Raw genomic sequence first — 22,696 nt, forward strand, 5'->3', positions numbered from 1 at the left:
TTGCCTTGTTTTTTTCTCCCATTGCATCAATGAAGTTAATGCAACGCCTCATACGTTTGCCTGCAGAGGTTAGTGTCATTTTGCGGTTTTGTAGAGCATCTGAAAGAATGCTTAACTCATTTAGTGTGTCATACAGCAGTGCTAAATCTAGCAACAATCTTATTTAAAGTCATTTTCCTTAATGGACCTTCATATGTTTTCCTATCAGAGCTCTGTTGTCTCTCATCTGTCATTGCCATGCTGTAGTGAGCACATAGTGAGTCTAAACTATCCCACACTGCAGACACTGTGGGGAAAGAACTGGATACCCATCTTGTGTCTACTCTAGCACACGGCCAATTCTTCTCTCTTGTTCTCACCAGGCCGGCTGCACACGCTTTCAGTTGGTCTTGGTTTAGTGCTGATCTACTGCACAGAGTATACAATTTATCCATAAATATCTGGAAATGGTTCATAGTGATAGTGTCACCTACAGCAAGTTCCAGTCGGTGATTTAAGCGATGCCAGCTCAATATATTAGGATACAGTTCAGACATTTTTGTAGCTATACCAACTTTGCATCCCAACATGACACTGGCTCCATCACTTGAAAATGCAACTAAGTGCTTCTTCAAATATGTATCATCAAAGCCATGTTCACTGAGGCATTTCAACAGATGTTGCATAATTGTTTTTGCTCTTTGGTTGCGATGTTCAAATCAGATCAAAAAATAAGAACTCTGGGTCCTGGTGCTTGTAATTTTCAGCTTTGAGGTACACAATCAGTGTAGTTTTATCTGCAAGGGTTTTCTACTTTTGACACATTAAGTACATTTTGATAACACTTTTGTACTTTTACTCAAGTAAATACTTAATTCCAGACTTTTACTTGTAAAGGAGTATTTCTACATTGCAGTATTGATACTTTTACTTAAGTACAAAATGTGAGTTATTTTTCCACCACTGCAAATGACTGTGTGACATCGTCTTTGTTGTCACTTTTCGGCTATGTGGAATGAGGGGAAGTCCAAAGGTTTTGAGAGATCGTAAATTCACTGACTGGAGGACATCAATATCTCTCATACACATCTCAAGATGACTTTAGCATAGATAACTCGTCAAAGCAGCACATGCACATTTGTGTGTGTGACTGTTTAACACCCTTGTTTTGTTTTACTGAAGCAAGTCAAGCAACTGATTCATGTATCTGTTTATGCAATGCCCCCTTCTCAACAGCAGAGGGAAGAAGACATGAGCTGACAAGTCAGTCATTATTTTCTTTACATGAAGTGATGCAATAACAACTTCAATGTTGAAATACATTCAGTCACTACATACATACATGCATACATGCATACATTCAGTCAGTCACTACATAGCCTACATTCAGTCACTACATACATACATACATACATACATTCAGTCAGTCACTACATACAGTACATACATTCAGTCACTACATACATCCATCCATCCATCCATCCATCCATGTATAAAGTTGTGTTCCATTGACCTTCTAATCCTTCATTTCCTCATTATCCACTCTATTCAATTCAAAATAGCAGTACACTTATTTCCACTTAATGAGAAACACAGACAAGACTGAAAGAGGATTTAAATATATTGTTTTTTATTAAGTGCCACTGTCATCCTTCTTTTACAAATTAATGTACTATTATACTCACATACAGTACACAGGAGTAGGGCACTTGGGCTGTGGGGAAGCAACTCACTGCTTAAAACAGCAGTGTATTGCGTGTACAGACGCTGTACTAACCGTGTGGTAGTAGCGCGTCTCAAAGAAGGTCTTCCTATCCCATATTTGTACTTTCTATCTTTTGGCTGAGTGGAGTCAAGTACTTTGTACAAGTGGTGTAATACTCACAGTTTAGGGCTGGGCAATATGGACACAATCAAATATCATCATATTTTTGACCAAATAGCTCAATATTTAACCATAATAACGTTATGTCGATAATATCAATTTTCTTTTAAATTTTTCAAAAATGTTCAAAAAATAGGAGATGTACAAGAGCTTTTAGATCAGCAATTGTTGCTTCTTTTTTTGGGCAATTATATAGGGCTTAAAGGAGTAGTTCACCCCAAAAATGACATTTTCGATCAGAGATTTTTTGGGTGAACTATTCCTTAGTGATTAAAATGAGGAAAAACAACACTTATGCCATATCATGATATTACGATATCCAAAATGCAAGACAATATCTAGTCTCATATCATAATATCCTATATAATAAAGATATCTTGCCCAGCCCTACCCACGGTTCAGTCTTGGTCTCAAGTCCAGTCGTGTTGGTCCTAGCTCTTCCTACACTCGAGGATAATCCGTTCTTCAAACTAAAAAGAAGTGGACCCCTGGCACTGAGGATAGTCTGACAAATGTTAGATTCCTGTGAGGTTAGGTTTAGACATAGATTTTTTGTGAGGTTAAGGGTAGGGTTATGGTTAGACATGATTTTTTGTGAGGTTAAGGGTAGGCTTAAGTTTAGTTATAATGCGTGCCGTCGGAACAATGGTACAATGGACCGTCGGAATAATGCCACGGCACCTCACAATCAGGGAAGACGTTCCAACTGGAATCAAATTATGGAGGGGGAACAAGAGAGTGAAATTAAACCAAATTAATTCCGTCCCATTAAGAATGAAGACGCGGTGGTGCCTGTGGTCACGTGTTGTGAGCTTGTTGATCTGGTCTGTGAATCCTCTCCGAGACGAGATCGATTGTTCTTCATAGACAGTTTTATAGAGTTTTCAGCATTTTGATGACTTTCCACAAGTTTCCAGTTCTTTAACAGTCCCGCACAAACTCAACTAACTCACAAACTCAGAGCTACATGACTCCTGAATCATGTATGTCAAGCATCAGGCTTACTCAGGCCAAAATGTTAATAATCAGTGATCATCATTTTGTATTTTCACATCCGTTATCCAATTTTCATTTGACAAATTATTCAACTCATTGAGAATTACATATAATAGTTTTTCATGGCTGTTGAGCAAACAGAGTCATCTTGTTCATCTAATGTCCTTTTAACTGGTGTCTTCTTTAATGAAAACACTCCTGGAACCTGAAGTTAACAACTTAAGCCCTATATAGTTTACTTCACCACACAACGACACAGTGTGACATGTTGTGAGCTTGTAGATCTGCTATTTTTGACAAATTTTGACAATTTGCACCCATAATGCCATGGCCAAAATAGCGATGCCAGGTGGAAAGTGGATAACTTGGACTCCACTGAGGTGTTCTTACCTACTAGTATACTGTAGTGTACACAGCCATTGGCAGCTATTTAAACAGATTTTGGTAGCATACGCACTGATCCAATCAGTAGGCCTCAGAAGCAACACACAACTCGTCATTCAAAATGCACCTCTGGACTTTCTAGCTGGAATTTATCAGTGTGGTTCAGGTGAGGGACTGAAAGGTATAGGGTAAGTGATATTTATTTGTTGAAATAAGTGTTTAATTGCTCTATAGTCTGATAGAAACCATTGCTATAGTGTTTGCTCAGTAACAGGGGTCTCTCCAGTTCTTTAGTAAACAGAAAAATGCATTTTCAGATCGGGCTACCAATTGTATCCAATCAGGGGAGAGAACTCATACAGGATAAACAAGTGAAATTGGATGTGATGAAACAAAGAAATGACCTGACAAATGTGAAACTGGAACACTATACCATTTTCAGCTGATAAATGGGTACTCTCTCCTGATTGGCGGATATTGGCAACCCACCTGAGGAAGTGTTTTCTGTTTACTAAAGAGCCTAAGAGACGGGGAGTCCCCTGTTACTGAACAAACACCCAAAAGCAATGATTACTACCAGAAAATAGACCTACCTTTAAGCACCCTTAGTTTGTTTGGTAACCACTGCAGCACTATATACTTTGTTGACCGGGGTCCTCCAGGGGGCTATACTAGGCCCCCCTCTTTTTGTCCCTCTACAGCAAATCTCTTCACCAAAAATAGCCGATCTACACAGCAACAGCTTGAAGATCTTCCATTTTACCCGAATGTTAGCCCCCCAGAATAGGGACGCTAGGGTTAGATGTTGCGTATCTTGGCAGAGGATGAGCTCCGTTAACATCTAGGTTCATGGTAATCTCTCAAGATAGATTCAGAGCTCCACAGCTGAATCTGTCCGCAACTCCCATCACAACGTGCACTGCAGAGTTGTTATTAGGAATGAAAACAAAGGAGCACCACCGGAAGAGGAAGGCTGAAGGAGAGTAAACGGGCCGACATCCGGTCTCTACACGGGGCGGTGCCGATGGGTTCCCAGACTGGGTTTATGGTAGCAGAAGGTGAAGAGTTCATCACAAGGATTCTCTCTCTATTGCTCACATGTACAGTACACACACACACACACACACATACATACACGTCTCACTGTCCAGGCCACGATGCCCTGAGGTTGAGTAGAATGAGGACGTCGCAGGGGGCCAGACGGTAGACCCCCACATCGTTGAGTGCCGACTCCGGTGTAGGATTATTCTCTCCTCCTCCTGTCCGCTCCTTCTCTAAAGAAACGCGCTCCGCCACTGCATCTCTGAGGAGGTCCCTCAGCAGGAGAGCCGAGCCAACGTTGAGACACAGAATTATGCAGGCTTCTTTGACACTGGGGAGAGAAGAGAGAGAGAGGGGGGGGGGGGGTCAAGCTCACTGTATTAAAGGAATACACACACACACACACACACACACACACACACACACACACACACACACACACATACTGTTTGAAGAAGTTCTCGGGTCTCTTGCAGTAGTGTCCAAACAGAGGGAAGAGGTTTCTGGTCATGTCAAACTGGAGCTGGGCCGCCCCGCCCTCGTTGAAATGATTATAGAGGATCACCTGACAGAGAAATTACAAGCGTGTTGACCGTCTGGATACGCGCACATACAAATAAAATGCGTTGCATTGCGGGAAAGGTTTACATAGCTTTTTGGGGGGGTTTCATAGTCACATTGGCAGTCCAAAATGGCAATCTTTCTTTCTTTCCAGGACACCCTGCAAGCCAGAAACAGATCCATTGTCACCCCAGAGCCTCCACCTCTCGCCCCTTTGCCAACTCACTTCCTGGTAGAGGTAGTTGTCCAGCCGTTCGGCCAGACCCTGCCAGGCGATCTGGAACAGAGGGACACACAGCAGCTGCTGCAGGTTCAGCAGGTGGTCCCGCAGGCAAAGCATCATGGGACACGCCGAGCTGGACAGAGACATGGTGGCCTGGTCGCACTGCGACGGCAGGGACAACCACCTGACACACAGACAGACAGAGGGACAGAGAGACGGGGAGGAAGGGAGAGTTGAGCGAGAACAGTAACCTCCGGCTGCAGATCCAAGGGTTTCCATGGGAATACGGCTGCGGACGATTACCGTAGCTCCCATGGATCGGACTTATGGACCCCCGGCTACCTTATTGTGCCCTTTTTGTGTCCCCCTTCAGGATGATCAGGACCCCTCCGCTTCGTGTGGGGATCTAATCATCCTGTCCAGGGTTTTTTCTCAACAATGACCGGCTCGCAGTCAATTATCCCTTGCATATTATACCATTGTTTAATTGTTTTGAAATACAGAAATGCATCCAAATCTAGATAAAATCAAGATAAGGGACTGGCCTGTCCTGGCGGTAGTCCTTGGCCTTCTCCTTCACGTCTCTCATGACGGCGTCCAGGATGCGTCCCAACATGTCCCCCCTCAGCCTCTCCAGTAGGGCCAGGAGGCCCTCGAACAGCGAGCCCTCCAGGGAGGCCAGGCGGCCCACCTCCGTCATGCCCAGACCACCCAGGACACCCTCCTCCTCGTCGTCGGCCAGGGAGACGGCGTCCTGCTGCAACTGCAGGAAAAACTGCGGAGGAGGGGAAGAGATGGAGAAAAAGAAATCATCTTACACTAATCGATTTGTTTTCAAGTTTAGTTAATCACTGGTGGAAAGCAACATACATTAACTCAAGTACTGTACTTCAGTGCAATTTTGAGGTACTTTTACTATACTTGAGTGTTTCCATTTTCCAATACTTTTTACTACATCTCAGGGGCAAAACATTAACTTTTTACTCCACTGTAAGAGCGACTATTTTCAGCGAATGTTCACACCAGAGTTGGGACACTAGGGTTCCTGTTGTTGGGAGAGCACATCATCGATAGGAACAAGCACTTCGTGGACCTATACGCACCACATTGTCCCCCCAGTCTGCCAGCACAGTGGAAATGTAGTTGGCGGCGTTGAGGATGGCACCGTAGCGCGTTCCCAGCGGGGTTCTGGACTCCTCTTTCATCACCTGGGAGCAGAATGGAAGAACAACGTCATCCACTTCCCACGGAGAGAACACTTATCGGTATTCCCTCGCTAGCACTTCGGTTTGCAGGACAATACCCACAACGCCTCGCGCCGCCAAAAGTCAGCGGTGGTTGAGTTTTGGCATTCATTTATACAATAGCCTGGTATACAGACCAAATGGCCACTTTGCTCATTTGGAAAGTGGTCGGAGCGAGCAAAAATAAACAGCAAATAGTAAATGACAGGTAACCGATCAACCACATTCACTCTAACACAGCTGTGGTGGAGTTTATTAACAGATTTTTGATATAGTCTTGTTGTTTTTCATATTGGACCCCTACTTTCTTTAATTCATCAAGTATTTTTTTGCATCTTTGTTGCATTCCTTCACGATGAATCGAAGAATGCAACAAAAACAAAAACGGTTTGACAGGGTGAGTAACTGATGGGGAAAAGTCACATTGGAGGTGAAGTACTCCTTTAATACAAATCTCTCTCCCAGCATGGATGACTATGTTGTCATATCTCACCATCAATGCCCCGCTGCCTCGTTCTCAAATCACAGATGTTTCTAAGCTTTATGGTTCTCTTTTTGGTTTAGTATTTTCCCCATCCTCCCTTCCTCTTTCTCCCCTGCCCTCCTTCCTTCTCCCCTTGCCCCCTCATCTACAGTATGTGATGTGGATATGGAAGCCCTCCCTCCTTCTCTCACCTGTGTGAGGCGGATACGGAAGTCGTCCACCAGTTCCCGCTGTAGTTCCAGAAACTTGAGCTGCGCTTTGGGACTCGGCAGAGAACGGTAGCGCTCTGGAGGGGGACAAACAGGAACATTGCGTTTGATGATTTCTTTTAACAATAATACAGTCCCTTATTTTCAAGAAAAATAAGGGACGCCCAGAAAAAGATACAATCTCACTGTATATACATGTACAGTTTTTGTATATTACTCAGGCATGCAAACAGCCCCGAGGTGAAAAAGGTGACAACATGTTGTTTTCTTTCGGGTCAGGTGTCACACAATTGCCCTATTTGGGTTCAAAAAGGTGACTGTAGCTGAAAAGTGACACTTTTGCATGTCTGATTACTAGAAGTTCGGGCCGCTACGCGGCCCGAACGTCTAGCGTGACGCGTCGTTCACTTTGCAGTGCCACCTTACAGGCACCTCACAGTGTGAGAGAGAGTTTTGTGCTCTCCTAAATCCACGGCAGGCTTTGAAAGTACCCACTTCAGAAAGAGGTGACGTGCATCACCTCTCCAATGACCAAAACCCACTATGGAAGCCGTCGAACTGGTGCGATCTGACGGCATCCTAGAATTTATAGGTAGGATGTGATGTCATATACCGTCTCATCGTGATGTCAGATTACGTCACACTGGCGTGATGTCAGATTACGTCACACTGGCGTGATGTCAGATTACGTCACACTGGCCACATACAACGTACGTACATACTGACAACCGACATGGCGCAGGATTGAAATTGTATATATAATAACTAGAAGTTCGGGCCGCTACGCGGCCCGAACGTCTAGCGTGACGCGTCGTTCACTTTGCAGTGCCACCTTACAGGCACCTCACAGTGTGAGAGAGAGTTTTGTGCTCTCCTAAATCCACAGCAGGCTTTGAAAGTACCCACTTCAGAAAGAGGTGACGTGCATCACCTCTCCAATGACCAAAACCCACTATGGAAGCCGTCGAACTGGTGCGATCTGACGGCATCCTAGAATTTATAGGTAGGATGTGATGTCATGCGTGATGTCATGCTGTCGTGAGATTACGTCACACTGGCGTTGTGTCCATATTCGGGACGACCGTCTCATCGTGATGTCAGATTACGTCACACTGGCGTGATGTCAGATTACGTCACACTGGCGTGATGTCAGATTACGTCACACTGGCGTGATGTCAGATTACGTCACACTGGCCACATACAACGTTCGTACATACTGACAACCGACATGGCGCAGGATTCAAATTGTATATATAGATAAGATAAGATAAGATAAGATAAGGTAAGATAAGATAAGATATTACTTGAACCCCAGCATCCACGTTCTGGGGAGAACATTAGCCAAAATTAGAAGATCTACAAGCTAACAACGCGTTGTGAGCGTGTAGAACTGCTGTTTTTGACAAAGACATACTGTAGACAGAAAAAAGAGACAACTCAGGTCCAGTTTACAAAGTATAGACTTTGTTTAAGTGGTTAACAACCTGTATTACTATGAGCTGTGTGAACTTGTAAGATGCGTGTCATTGATTGATTCCCAAAAATAAGGAACAAAAGGTACTTTTCCATTTAAGAGGCAAACCATGCCATGCCAAGCCGTGTCGTGCTGAGATTAGCACGATTGTGGCCACCATTTCCATTGTCCCCTCTGCCCCCCTTCCACAACCAGGCTAAGTGTCTTCTAAGTGTCGTGAGAAACAAAACTACAACATGATGCAATTCATCGGGAACAGTTACCATTACATCAAACATATGCAGCGCAGTGGGCGCAAATAGCGTGCATTTTTCTTTCCTTTTTACAGTTAAAGTTGAGGAAAGGTTCTGGTTCTCCACCGCGCAGAACCGTACCGTGCTCAAAATCCTTAGGGAAAGCTAGATAAAGTTTGTCCCTTATCAGTTCAATAAGGGACACGTCTTTTAGTTTCCAAACAAGGTAGAATTCCTTATTTCAAGGGACGGTGGGCAACCCTGGCCTGCACACTATATACTATAGTGAAAATGTACTTGATCCTAGACCCGTTACAGGTATTATTTCAGCCTAGATGTGTAGACCATCAACACGCACTCTTTTGATTATGAAGAGAAAAAGAAAAAAGTGTTTTAAGTTAATACTTGCTCTATATAGCTGCCTAGTTTATTAACTGCCCACAGATACAAGAACAACACTATTCTAGGTTAAACATTTACAGCTACAGTAGGCTATAGGCGATCAGAGATCTCTGCCCTACTGATACATCAGGAGAAATCTTAAAGGGGCCTGGACTGCAGAGAAGACCAGCAGTAACACACCTACGCCCATTGCTTTATAAACCAATCCTGATACGTAACGTCATGATACGAAGGAACGCCCCTAGAGTCTTTGCATTGGTTCTGTGATGCTGTTAATATTTCCTTAACTAGGTTAGGCTGCGTGCATATTCAGCGCATGCTTGTTTTAATTACCAATCAATCCATGGATGTTGTGGATTGGATAATTGGAACTAACATAATACACTTTTTAATATTAACGTTTTAGTCCATAGTTATAGTCGGAGATCTCCTGATTGTCTGGACTGGTGACTCAAGACTAACATGATGTGTGACAGAAATGATCCTTGAATCCCCACAGGGCAGTGGTACCTGTGATGACCAGGAGCAGAGTCATAAAGGTCTCAGCGCAGTCTGGAGCTTTCAGCTCGTCCATGTCGCTGATGTCTCTGTACTGAGAGCTCCATGCTCCCTCTGCCGACAACATGGTGTCCACCTTCTCCACCGCCACTGGAGAGGAGAGGAGAGGAGAGGAGAGAGAAAGAAAGAACAGCAAGTGAGTCTGTCTGAGTGCATGTTCTGATTTTCAGTTTTCATTGAGATTCTGTTGAACATAACAAAACAAATTTGTTCGCACACACACACACACACACACACACACACACACACACACACGCGCACACACACGGTTGTATTACTATACTTGTGAGGACATCAACATTTTAGGATGCCGATTTAAATGTAAAAAAAATGGCCATGTTTAACCGTAAGCCTAAAGCCGTGCAGGACACCAGCGAAACAAAGTTATTAGCAAGCATAATTCTAACTCTAACAACCTTCATAAAACAACCATGTTTCTGAAATGGTCCTCACAACGTCTATTTCTGAAATTCTACCATACTTGTGGGGACATTCGGGCCTCACAAGAATAGTAACAGAAACACAATCATTTTCCCAACATACTCTTCTTCTCGACCGTGAGCCACTTCTGCAGCGTGGCCTCGTCCAGCAGGATGTGCAGGGCTCCGGGGAGAGAGGCGGGGTAGTTGTGAGTTCCCCTCAGCTCCTTCTCGAACTGCAGCAGCTCGTCCACCAGGTGGCAGAAGAGTGCGTCGTCGTACAGAAGTCTAGGGGCGTCGCTGGCCAACTTCTCCTGGGCTAGAGACAGCAGGCCACGGCAGAGCTCCACCTGATGACACACACACACACACACACACACACAAATACACCAGTGTTAATTTTGACAGCAATTTTTGTTTTAGTCACAAGTACAGTCTTTTGAATAAAAAGGGCAGGGCAGCAAGTACCCTGGCGCTGCAGTTGCTTCCAGCTCGGTCCATGATGGGCTGTATCTTGTCCTCCATGAAGGCAGAGCTGTTCCCCATCCACATCAGAACTTGGGTCAGGTACCACTCCGGCTGATACACAAACGCGCGCGCGCGCACACACACACACACACACACACACACACACACACACACACACACACACACACACACACACACACACACACACACACACACACACACACACACACACACACACACACACACACACACACACACACAAACACACACACAGATGAGTTGGGCATGTTCATAGTGTGCATATGGTCTAGATAGAAAGATGAACGAATGCCATCCTTTATGGAGACATTTTGGGTTCACAACTCAACACATTGTGAGCTTGCTATTTTCAGCTTCAGGGTTATGGTTAAATGGCATTCATAAAATCACCGTCCTAAAATGTTGTTGTCCTCACAAGTACAGTATACTAATACAAACGCGCGCGCGCGCGCGCGCGCGTGCGTGCGTGCGTGCGTGCGTGCGTGCGTGCGTGCGTGCGTGCGTGTGTGTCAAACCTTGTGCAGTGAGTTGGTCTGTCTGTTTCCAGTGAAGTGGTATCTGAACCTCTTGCTGAGCGGCAGCAGCATGATCTGGATGGGCAGGGAGAGGGGCGGAGCCTGGGGCACACCTGGACGGGGGGCCGACGCCGCCTTCTCCGATATGACATCATCACTGGAGGAGGAAGTTAAAGAAAGAAAGAAAGAAAGAAAGCACATCCTCCATCGTGTCACTGAACTTTTTTGTTACCACTGCGCTCTGACTCCTCTGCTGCGTTGTCCTCTTAAAACAAACATTTGGCAAGAGTGAAGGGTCACACTGTGATAAGCCCGTAGTTTATTTCTCCATATGCCTTACAAAAGAACAAACGTTTAGGCTATCCTTTGTCACTGACGATGGACTGGGACCGTCTTGTCCCAAGACTCAGCCTTTACGGGATTATAAGACACCAAAAACTATACAAACTATGCAAAAACGTATACAAAGTTAGAGTCAACTTCTTAATAACAACATTTATTTAAACAATTATTTTAACACAAGAGCCAAAAAGTATCACTGTTGAGTTAACAATAGATAATATAGTACTGTATATGGACAGTACTGTAATAAAATAATTTCATATTATGGAAGAAAGCACACTCATGGACATGAACGTGTTTTGTACGTCTCTATGATGACAAATATTTAGAGCCATGTCCAATCCATAAAACAGACCGAGGTTAGGGTTAGGCATAGTGTTTGCGAGGTTAGGGTTAGGTTTGGGCATAGTTTTAGTGAAGTTAAATGTTAGGGTTTAAGCGCAATCAAGGCGAAACACCAAGGAAAGAGGGAGTCCCTGTGTGGCGTGCGTGTTGAAGGATACGAGGTCTGCAGAGCCAAAAGCTGTCCGGCCAGCAGGTCCAGCTGGCTGTTGATCTCCTGGGCGTTGGCAGGGGGCGCCAGAGACTGGGTAGGAGGGGAGATGAAGGGCCAATGAAGCAGAGTCAACACCTCTTCAAAATCACTAAAAAAGAAAAACAGGAAAAGGAGGTTGGTTTAGATCCCAGTGAGTTACTGTCAAGGCAGTAACAACTGTTACTGGGGTCCAAATACATTACTTACCTTACTTACAGTTACATACAATCATGCTATAAGCCAGCGGTTCTCTAACTTCTTAATTTCAAGGACCCCCAAGTCTGGTATGAATTACGACCACGGACCCCCAAAACTCTGAGTGTCATAGAGACATGTAAGGGTCCTAGCGATCAAAATCTTGCTGGGGACCTCCTGCAACTCCCCAGGGACCCCACTTCGAGAACAAAAATTGTATTTTTTTTCTTTTTGTAGTCAATTATTTTGACCCCCTTTTAGTCGTTATACCAATTAATTCCTCCCACTGCTGTTGTACCATACTGGCTCACCCCTCGCCAGTGAGGGGCCCCCACCCGGAGGACGTAGCACCGCTCAACATTCTCGGCAGACAGGTGCCGCCTCCATTCCTTAGGAGTACCAGCAGCGACAAATATCACCCTCATTGTCCGGCTTTCCTCCCCCGAACACAGCCAATAGATCCTCGGCCAAACCGGATGGATTTAAACCCCTCGACTCCGGTGGTGGTGGGCGGCAGGTACTTTTACCCACCCACTGACCTACAGAGTTTTCTACCAACATGTATTGTATTGTATGTATTACTGTTTTGTGTTAACCTAGCATAACCTTTGGCCGTACTACCTGTACTGTTAACAATCCTGCTAATAAAGTATTCAGTCAGTCAATGGATGAAAACACGCGGCTGTTACCCTGCCAGTCTGTCTTTGATGATTTTGTGCCAGAAGCGCAGCGTGTCTCTGAGGAACACCTGCAGGTGCGTGCAGTCAGACTCCTTCAGTCCCACGTCCAGGCTGGCCATGGTCCCCACCGCCGAGATGGCCTCCCACACACTGTTGGTCATCAGACACTGCTGGATGCAGTCACTGCACACACATACACACACACACACACGCTTAGGGCTCTCACAATTATTGCATAATCGCAATTATTTGAGATAATACTTGTGTCCATGTCGAAAATTTTTATATTTTTTGTAAGTATAAAATTATTCAATAATATCAGTCATTTCTGTCATATCTGCCCTGTGCAAATTTTTGTTTTACAAAGCCTAAAAAGGCAAACAGAAATGCATACGTTCCAATGTTCAAAGGCAATTAATTAAATTGTTAATTGCAATTATTTGCGTGACAACTAATCGTCAGTCAAGTTTCATGATCGTTAACGACATGTTGGTCCAAATTATTTTTGTGTCATTTTCGTTTAGTGCAGTAAGGGGTTAAGGCAAAGGAACTGCATATCATTGCTGTCGGTTAGAAACCCTGTATCTACATCTCCTTATTTCAACTTTTTAAACGTTTTTCGTAAATGAATGCCCTACTTGTCAATGTCATACAATGGTATGATAGTGTCGATTTACAAGATCGGAAACACTTTGAAAGTGGCTAATTCTGTCTGTGGGTTTTATAAATATTGAACCAATGGTGGTATTAACAGGAGCTTGTGACTAATGATAAACTACGCCGTATCCATTGGAACACACGTTCTTTTATCCCAATTTCCTGAAAAGTAACGGTTTTGGACATACAAGGTTTCACACCCGACAGCGACGATATCCAATCATGGTGAACGTTACCTGAGTTCCTCTATGCGTTGTAGACACTGCAGGTATTTCATGTGTCGGTCTATGACGTCAACCTGACCCAGCGTCTGGCTAAGTGTGTCCACCCACGGCTGAGCCCCCTGTAAGTGCTAGAAACATGGGGGAAAAAACAAATAATGCTTCCAGAACGAATAAGTCTCTCTAAGTACTCTAATCCAGTGGTTTTCAAACATTTTCATGTCAAGGACCCCTAAATGAATATGTATTTGGCCACGGACTACCATCTGAAAATATTTTATCCCCATCCTCATTTTCCAAGATTTTGATCTTGAAAATAGCTGATCTACAAGCTCACACCGCATGGCATCGTGACGTGTTGTGAGCTTTCAGATAGGGTATTTCCAAATAGCCGATATACATGGGTGGGGTGGGGACACCCTGGAACCCCCTCAAAGACACCTTTGAGAACCGCTGGTCTAATCAATGCTGTTAATTTACTGTCAAAGCTACTGTTAATGCACTTTTGACCACATTAACATCTATACCTGTTAACAGCTCATACACCATGCTAATCCCAGACAGTCCAAGTGCAGTGAGTGGACCAAGCAAGAGTTCTGTAGTATACCTTAACCTCCTGGTTTCTGGTACTTTACTGTAACTGTGGTACTGCCTTGACAACTGAATTTCTCTCGTGGGATCAATGGGTCTATTAGGGGGGGTCTCACCCTCTACTCTGGCTGTTACTCGTGATTAAATTATTCATTGATCTCCAAACACCGTACAGTATGTGTGAACATTGTGTACGCTATCTTTTGCCGCAAAGAACAAAGTGTGGGGCTGAAGGCGGTGTTGTAAGAGTAGTAGTAGCTGAAACGAGTAGCTTAGTGAGCAATGCATTTTTGCTTTAGCAGAGTTCAGTGGTAAACTGACAGAACTGGTAAGCTCCCAGGGCTCTCAATATAAATCTTTTTGGAAGAAGAAAAAATAATAATAATCATAATCAGCTCTGTACCTGTTGCAGTGTATTAGAGAGAGCCCTCTCTTTCTGCAGCATTTGCTCAAGTGAGGCCCTGGCCTCCTCCGCTGCAGTTAAGGCTGCAGACACCTTCAGGGGCACCGAGCTGGATACTGTCAACACCTGGGGGGGGGGGGGGCACTTGTTAACCCATTCAATCCAGGGGGGGGGGGGGGCACTTGTTAACCCATTCAATCCAGGAACGCATCTCTGTCATTTTAGATTTATTTGGCTATTCAAAAATGGCAGATCTACAAGCTCATAGCCGCTACGAGCTTGTAGATCTGCTAATTTTGAAAAATCATGGAAAATGTGTGCAAATCTTTGAATATATATATTTTTTTTTAAAGCAAACATTTGTAAATCAAATCTTTGCTTCTGGGGGATTCTACAAATATCCAAGTTCATAGAGGCACGCTATGAGCTTGTAGATCTGCTATTTTTGTTTAGCCAAAGTATAAGATATGGTTAAATTCTAAAATTAAACAGATGCTATCCCGGTCTTAATGGGTTAAGGAACAAAGACCTTGACCCAACACAGTGCTAAGTCTCTGACACGGATATAGGAAGAGTGTGGGCACCTCAATGCTAAACTGGCTATTGTTTCCTAAATGTAAAAAAAAGAAAAACAAAACTTTAGAAAATGGTCTGAAGGCATGGCAGGACTGCACTAGCAACAGGTTTTGTAGCATTTTTGTGGCAATTGTAGAAATATCAGGCCTCAAATGTTCAAGCATGTTCAAACCATGTATAGCCTACTTAACATTACTTCAGTTCAGAGTTCAGACCATTGGAAAAAATAGCCGATTTAACATTGAGGTGCCCACGATGTTAAGGTGCCCACTCTTCCGGTCGCACGTGAGTGACACTTCACACAGTGTGTGAATCCTCACTTGTAACTCGGAGAGTGTACAAATGTAACTAGTTAGTTCAGAGTTACATTAATGTGGAGGATTTACTGGCTACCCAAAGCACGTGGACAGGGAGACAATCCAATTTCACTGTTGTACCAGTACTTGTGGGTGAAATAATTTTCCATAGTTACTAAGCTCCCATAAATTGCAATTCAATAGAAAAATCATAAGAAACAAGAAAATGTCAAACGGCGAAATACAAAATATACACAAGTACTAGTACCTAAGTATATTGTGTATATTGTGTACTTAAAGAAAATCAAATAGCAACAAGGCAGAGTACCCCAGTCTCTTGCACTTAGCAGCAGATATTCAATCTGTGGGAATGGAGTAGGCTGCTATATTCAGTATTCACAGTCATATATATGACTCATACACACAAGTGCATAGTATTTAGTGCATAGTCACAGTTATAATCAGGGAGGTAATGCATCCAGAGCCGTGGTAAATACTGTCACATGAGTTACACACCCTGCAAGATAAACAGCTAACTAGATGAATAAGTAGACAAGCTTGCAGTCAGTGGTGGACAAAGTACTCAAGTAAAAGTACCAATACTGCAATGCAGAAATACTCTGTTACAAGTAATAGCCCGGTATAAAAGATACTTGAGTAAAAGTACAAAAGTATTGGCATCAATATACTTAGTATCAAAAGTAAAAGTACTCACTCAGTCATTACACAGAATGTCCTATTTCACAAGTGTTCAAAATGTATGAAAATCTCACAACGTGATAATAAAGTGGTTAATGTATGTTTTGTAATAATAATCAAAATCTACACAGTAACTTAAGTCGTCAAATAATTGTAGTGGAGCAAAAAGTACAATAATTGCCTGAGATGTAATGGAGTAGTAAGTAAAATAACTGAAAATTGGAAACACTCCAGTAAAGTAAAAAATACCTCAGAAAATTTGTACAAGTGCAGTACTTGAGTAAATGTACTTCGTTACTTTAACACCACTGCTCAGCTCTGTCTGTATCATCATCATAATGGTTCTGATCTGATGATCCTGACCTGTTCTTCCAGCAACTTGTTCTCTGCAGTCAGTCTCTCCAGGATCTCCCCGACGTTCCTCAGTGACTTCACGTCGCTGCCCACCTCCTTCTCCATGAAGCCCACCACGTAGTCCTCCTCCTGCAGGGCCCTGACACAGGCTGCATCTTCACCGGGCAGAGATGATGAACCAGCAGCAGGCAACTTGTCCATCGTCTGGTCTTCGGCTGCTGTGGGCGCCGCCATGTTTTCCTCCGTCCACGATTTCCACGTCATCAGCTCACACACGTACGTGAGCCACAGGGACGTCAACGCGCTTGCCTGCGTGTAAACGACAATCATACGGCTATGTCTCCCTCTTGTGGTTTGTAAGACGTATTGCAAGCTGGTGACGCAAGGTTCCAGGCCACATTCAGTACTTTATAGCATTGGCTCTCAAAGTGGGGTCCGGGGAGTCCCAGGGGTCCTTGAGGAAGTTCCAGGGGCGCCCCAGCTAAATGATGGATGGTTAGGAACCAAAATATGGACCCTTATGGGTCTGTAACTCTGAGAGTGTACACTACAAATGGAACCAAATGGACCCGTTAGGGTCCATTTGGTTCCATCTGAGACCTTCCTCTGAGACCTTTAACTCTCAGAGTTAAATTAACATTGATTTTACAATATAAATTGAGGTCCCATGATATAAATTCCATTAAATGGGGGTCCGTAGCCTCTAATGCATGTCAAACTGGGGGTCCTTGAAATTAAAATGGTCGAGAATCACTGCTAGAGCCGTAATAATCGTCTCTTATGGGGGTCCCGGGCATATCTTTTCAAATGGGGGTCTGCGGGCTAATAAGTGTCAATTTGGGGGTCCTTGACATGAATAAGATTGAGAACCACTGCTTTATAGACCTGGGGTCTTCAACAGGGGGTCTGGGCGGGACTTCTAGGGGGTCCTCAGAGTTACTACAGGGGGTCCGCCAAATCTTTGTGTGATATGATTTTTATTTTCCTTAACCACTTGAACCCTAGCGTCCTTTTCTGAGGAGAACTTTAGCCAAAAATAGCAGCTCTACAAGCTCACAATGCCTCGCGCTGCGATGCGTTGTGAGCTTGTAGATCGGTTATTTTAGGCAAAGAGGTATAGGTGTAGAGGGAAAAAAGAGCAGACCCAGTAGACAAAAAAAGTTTAAACTGAAACACAATTGTATACAATATAGAGGGGGTCCCTGCTTCATCTATCTAGCTCTCAGCTAGGGGGTCCTTGGCCTGAAAACGTTGAAGAGAAGTTAACAACTATTAACTGCTATTTAAAAAAACTCTTGCAATCCAATTTTGAATATTTTGAATATTTGTTTTAAACGTTCTAACAACACAAATCCCTGGGACATCACATCCCTGAAACATTTTCATGAAAATATTTGAGAACCACTGGTTTAAATATAGACATTACAGAGGCTTCCAGATATATGAACACAAGCAGTTTACATTTGTAACCAAGCTGTATAATAGCATCCTTAAGACGTTGGTACTTTAGCACCTTGGTAAGGAATGACACACACACACACACACACACACACACACACACACACACACACACACACACACACACACACAACCAGCGCACAGTAAAAAAGCAGGAGTGTTCATTTTAACTTTGAAGGTTTTAAAGATAGACCCATATGAGGGTAAATGTTTTATACTTCTCTGAGATAACATTCTGTGTCTGTAGCAGCAGAGAGATAAGCGTGTAATGACTGAATGACAAACAACAATAAATGTGCTTTTAGGATGCTGACATGTTTTGGGTAAAGAAGGGAAACCAGTGACAAACAGTGGCACCGCTCACACGAACCCCTGGCGTCACCATGACACACACACACACACACACACACACACACACACACACACACACACACACACACACACACACACACACACACACACACACACACACACACACACACACACACACACACACACACACACACACGTGCGCGCGCGCGCAATGGGAACAGTGCACTCCTGTTGAGCTGGATGCTATACGATGCTATATGTCTTCTAAATCCTAATATTTTTTGTGGTTCTCAAACTTTTTTCATGTGAAGGACCCCAAAATGTACATGTATTTGGCCGCGGACCACCATCTCAAACTATGTTGTTCCAGGGACCCCCAGAAGTAAATGTTGGAGTTAGAAAAATACAAAAATATATATATATTTGCACAAATTTTCACATTTTTTCCAAAATAGCAGATCTATAAGCTCATAGTGCGGCACTCGGTGCCGCGCTATGAGCTTGTATATCTGCTATTTTTGAATAGCCAAAGCATAAGTAAAATAATGCTTTTTTATAGCTCAAATCTAAAACATGACACGGTTCATGACACAGTTCAGCTGTGTGTTGGTGAAGGGTTAACTCCCCTGTGAGAGCTGTGAGATCTAGCCAGTCAGACGGTGTTAGATGTCTGGCAAAATATAACGCGGGCCCCCCCCCCCCCCAAACATGACCTGTGTCTGTTCCCCTGTTCCTCTGGGCCGACAGGGAAGAGATGAAGCATGCTGATTATGTCAATCTATAATGAATGTGAACGCGCTTCAACACACATCGTAGGAAAAGTTGTGGATTTTTATTTTATAATGTTCACACTTTTTGTAAAGCACTGATTGTCAGTGACAGCCAGGCAGAATGTGACACCGTACAATTATATTCACTGAAAACATTAACTGACTAAAAAACATTTGAAGCATTTGACTGAATTGCAGAATTCTTTCCCTGTATGTTGCGTCCTGTTCTGTGACATATAGCCTAGTTGCCTAATTTGAAAAAAGCTGAATAATAAAAGAGACATGTCTGTCTGTCTGTCTGTCTGTCTGTCTGTCTGTCTGTCTGTCTGTCTGTCTGCCTGCCTGCCTGCCTGCCTGCCTGCCTGCCTGCCTGCCTGCGTGCGTGCGTGCGTGCGTGCGTGTGTGTGTGTGTGTGTTCACATCTAGAGAAGGAGCATGTGTCCATCATAGTCTACTCTACTGTATCAGAGTGAGACATGTGTCCATCATAGTCTACTGTATCAGAGTGAGACATGTGTCCATCATAGTCTACTCTACTGTATCAGAGTGAGACATGTGTCCATCATAGTCTACTCTACTGTATCAGAGTGAGACATGTGTCCATCATAGTCTACTCTACTGTATCAGAGTGAGACATGTGTCCATCATAGTCTACTCTACTGTATCAGAGTGAGACATGTGTCCATCATAGCTCTACTGTATCAGAGTGAGACATGTGTCCATCATAGTCTACTCTACTGTATCAGAGTGACTCGTGAGACATGTGTCCATCATAGCTCTACTGTATCAGAGTGAGACATGTGTCCATCATAGCTCTACTGTATCAGAGTGAGACATGTGTCCATCATAGTCTACTCTACTGTATCAGAGTGAGACATGTGTCCATCATAGTCTACTCTACTGTATCAGAGTGAGACATGTGTCCATCATGGCCTACTCTACTGTATCAGAGTGAGACATGTGTCCATCATGGTCTACTCTACTGTATCAGAGTGAGACATGTGTCCATCATAGTCTACTCTACTGTATCAGAGTGAGACATGTGTCCATCATAGTCTACTCTACTGTATCAGAGTGAGACATGTGTCCATCATAGTCTACTCTACTGTATCAGAGTGAGACATGTGTCCATCATAGTCTACTCTACTGTATCAGAGTGAGACATGTGTCCATCATAGTCTACTCTACTGTATGTTCCTGTATGTGTTCCTCTGGGCCGACAGGGAAGAGATGAAGCATGCTGATTATGTCAATCTATAATATATATATATATATATATATGCAGTTTGATAATTTTTAAACTAAATATAGGCCTAACTGTAGTCAGTGGTGGAAAGTAACTAATTACATTGACTCAAGTACTGTACTTGTTTGAGGTACTTTTACTTTACTGGAATATTTTCCAATTTTCAATACTTTTACTTCTACTCCACTACATCTCAGAGGCACATATTGTACTTAATTTAGTTACTACTAGTTACTTTGCAGATATGAATTATTATTACAAAACATACAGGTGTTGTGAGCTTGCATATCTGCTATTTTCAAAAGATTGTAATACATTTTATACATATGATACCTTGTGAAATGGGACATTCTGCATAATGAATACTTTTACTTTTGATACTTTAAGTGTATGTTCTAGGCTACTTTTACTCAAGTACATTTTGATTACCAGACTTTTACAGTTTTTACAGTATTTCTGCATTGCAGTATGGATACTTTTACTTACTTAACATTGAGTACTTTTTCCACCACTGACTGTAGTTTCAGTGAAAACACCGTCACTGATGCTTTAATTGAAAATAACAGATCTACAAGCTCACAGTGGGTGCAAACACTGTCCTCCTGAGCTTGTAGATCTGCTATTTTCAGCACGAACGCACTGACACAGTGCACGCGCGCGGGGGGGTGATTGAGTCGTGCATGTGTGACGGTGGCCAGGTTGTCACATGTAACTTGCCACTTCTTTTTAGAATGCTGACACTCTTTACTTTGTCTCAATAATAAATAAATAACAATACACATTAAACTCACAACAATAAAATATCAGTTGCACGGTAAAGTGCGGGGTGCGTAATTACTGTGAGAATAATACTGTTTGTTAGGTACTGCAAGACTACGCCACCTTTTTATTTAAGAGGTAGGGTCCTCTGTAACACTCTTTCTTAGGCTATTCACAGGTTCGAGTTTACCCAGGTAAGTACAATACTTTTAAATGAGAACAACACTTCAACACATATCCCTTGGAGAAAGCTGGACGGAAACAGGTTTGTATAAAAAGGTAATCTGTTTTATTAAGCTAATACAGTGGCGTCTATAAGCCATAAAATATTGAAAAGCATAAACAAAATATAACACTAATTCTAAAACCTCAACCTCCTAATGCGCCCACTAACTAACTAAAATACAGGAATACAGACAATCACCAAACACTAAAAACAGACAGGGCTTGTGCAAACTATAGCAAATAAATAATGAATTTAGCGTTAAAGTGCCAACTATTACTGAAGCAGTAAAGTGCCAAGTGCCAATTCAATTGCTATATGTCATATACTCATCACGGTTCAATGCAAAAGGTGGGAATGTCCTTATATGGGGTTTAACTGGAGCGGGGGTTTAGGCCAGGAATCACTGTCTCTTCTTGTCTTCGTGCGTATTGCCTGCAATCATAGAAACTAGAACCAGTTCATCTGTTCAGGTATATTTCACATATGAGGTTTAGGACCGTGGGTTTATAAAGGTAACGTTGCATAGAAGGACACTTACTCGCCCGCCAGACTGTACGTCTGGCTTTGAGGGTGTGAAGCGCGCAACGTTATCGCCACTGGACCTCTCCTCCGTTCCTTGGTTCGCCTGTCTGTCCTCCCCGTCTCTGCTGCTACTGCGCCGTCTGCTCACCGTCCGCTGCTGGTGGCTTGGTACGTGCCGCGATCACTGTATTCCCCACCTCTGCTCCGTGGTATGTCTGCTCCTCCTGTGCACAACCGTCCCTTCTGGCTGTCACTTCCACACTGCCCTGTATGCCTGTCTCTCTGCTGTCCAAGTGGCTCGCGCTCACTTTTGAATAAGGTGGGCCACACCCTACTCCGCCCTCATTCGCTCTGCCACCAGCGTGACCTGGGGACATTGGCCGTCCGCTGTCACAAGGCCAATGTCACACAGCCTATAGGGGAGTCCAATGTCAAGTGGCTCGGGGACCGGGGGGAAATACATTGTCAACCATAAAACATGCAGTGCAGAAATATAGTTAAGAGAATGATGTTTTTAAGTGCGTAATACAGGTTTTTCATCATCAATAAAAAATGTTACAATTTGGTTTCACCCCCCTGCTTTGACCCTGTCACATCCCCCCCCACTTTTCCGTTGCCAGTCCCTGCAACTGTCCCTAATCATGTCCATACCTCTGGGGTGGCTGGCCTATATTTGCTCTTCCCGAGCGCCGTGGCTCATCTGGTGCTCTCGGGACGGAGAGAAACCCATAATACTGCGG

The 22,696-nt window shown here is 43.6% G+C and overlaps 1 protein-coding gene across 1 annotated transcript; it reads right to left on the reverse strand.

The window, feature by feature from the left end:
- Positions 1 to 1,597: 1,597 nt before the first annotated feature.
- LOC311039518 (RAD50-interacting protein 1-like) lies at positions 1,598 to 16,915 on the reverse strand. Its single transcript, XM_084049449.1, has 15 exons — positions 16,673 to 16,915; positions 14,739 to 14,864; positions 13,760 to 13,875; positions 12,876 to 13,049; positions 11,960 to 12,100; positions 11,115 to 11,271; positions 10,561 to 10,671; positions 10,217 to 10,442; positions 9,626 to 9,763; positions 6,989 to 7,083; positions 6,173 to 6,277; positions 5,615 to 5,844; positions 5,073 to 5,253; positions 4,732 to 4,850; positions 1,598 to 4,616 (listed from the first exon to the last, which is right to left on the reverse strand). Exons 1-15 carry the CDS (start codon positions 16,895 to 16,897, stop codon positions 4,385 to 4,387), a joined length of 2,376 nt encoding a protein of 791 aa, XP_083905575.1. The 5' UTR covers positions 16,898 to 16,915; the 3' UTR covers positions 1,598 to 4,384.
- Positions 16,916 to 22,696: the final 5,781 nt, after the last annotated feature.

This window comes from Gymnoscopelus microlampas (assembly GCF_963454915.1).
Source record: "Gymnoscopelus microlampas genome assembly, chromosome: 23".
Classification (NCBI taxonomy): Eukaryota; Metazoa; Chordata; class Actinopteri; order Myctophiformes; family Myctophidae; genus Gymnoscopelus; species Gymnoscopelus microlampas.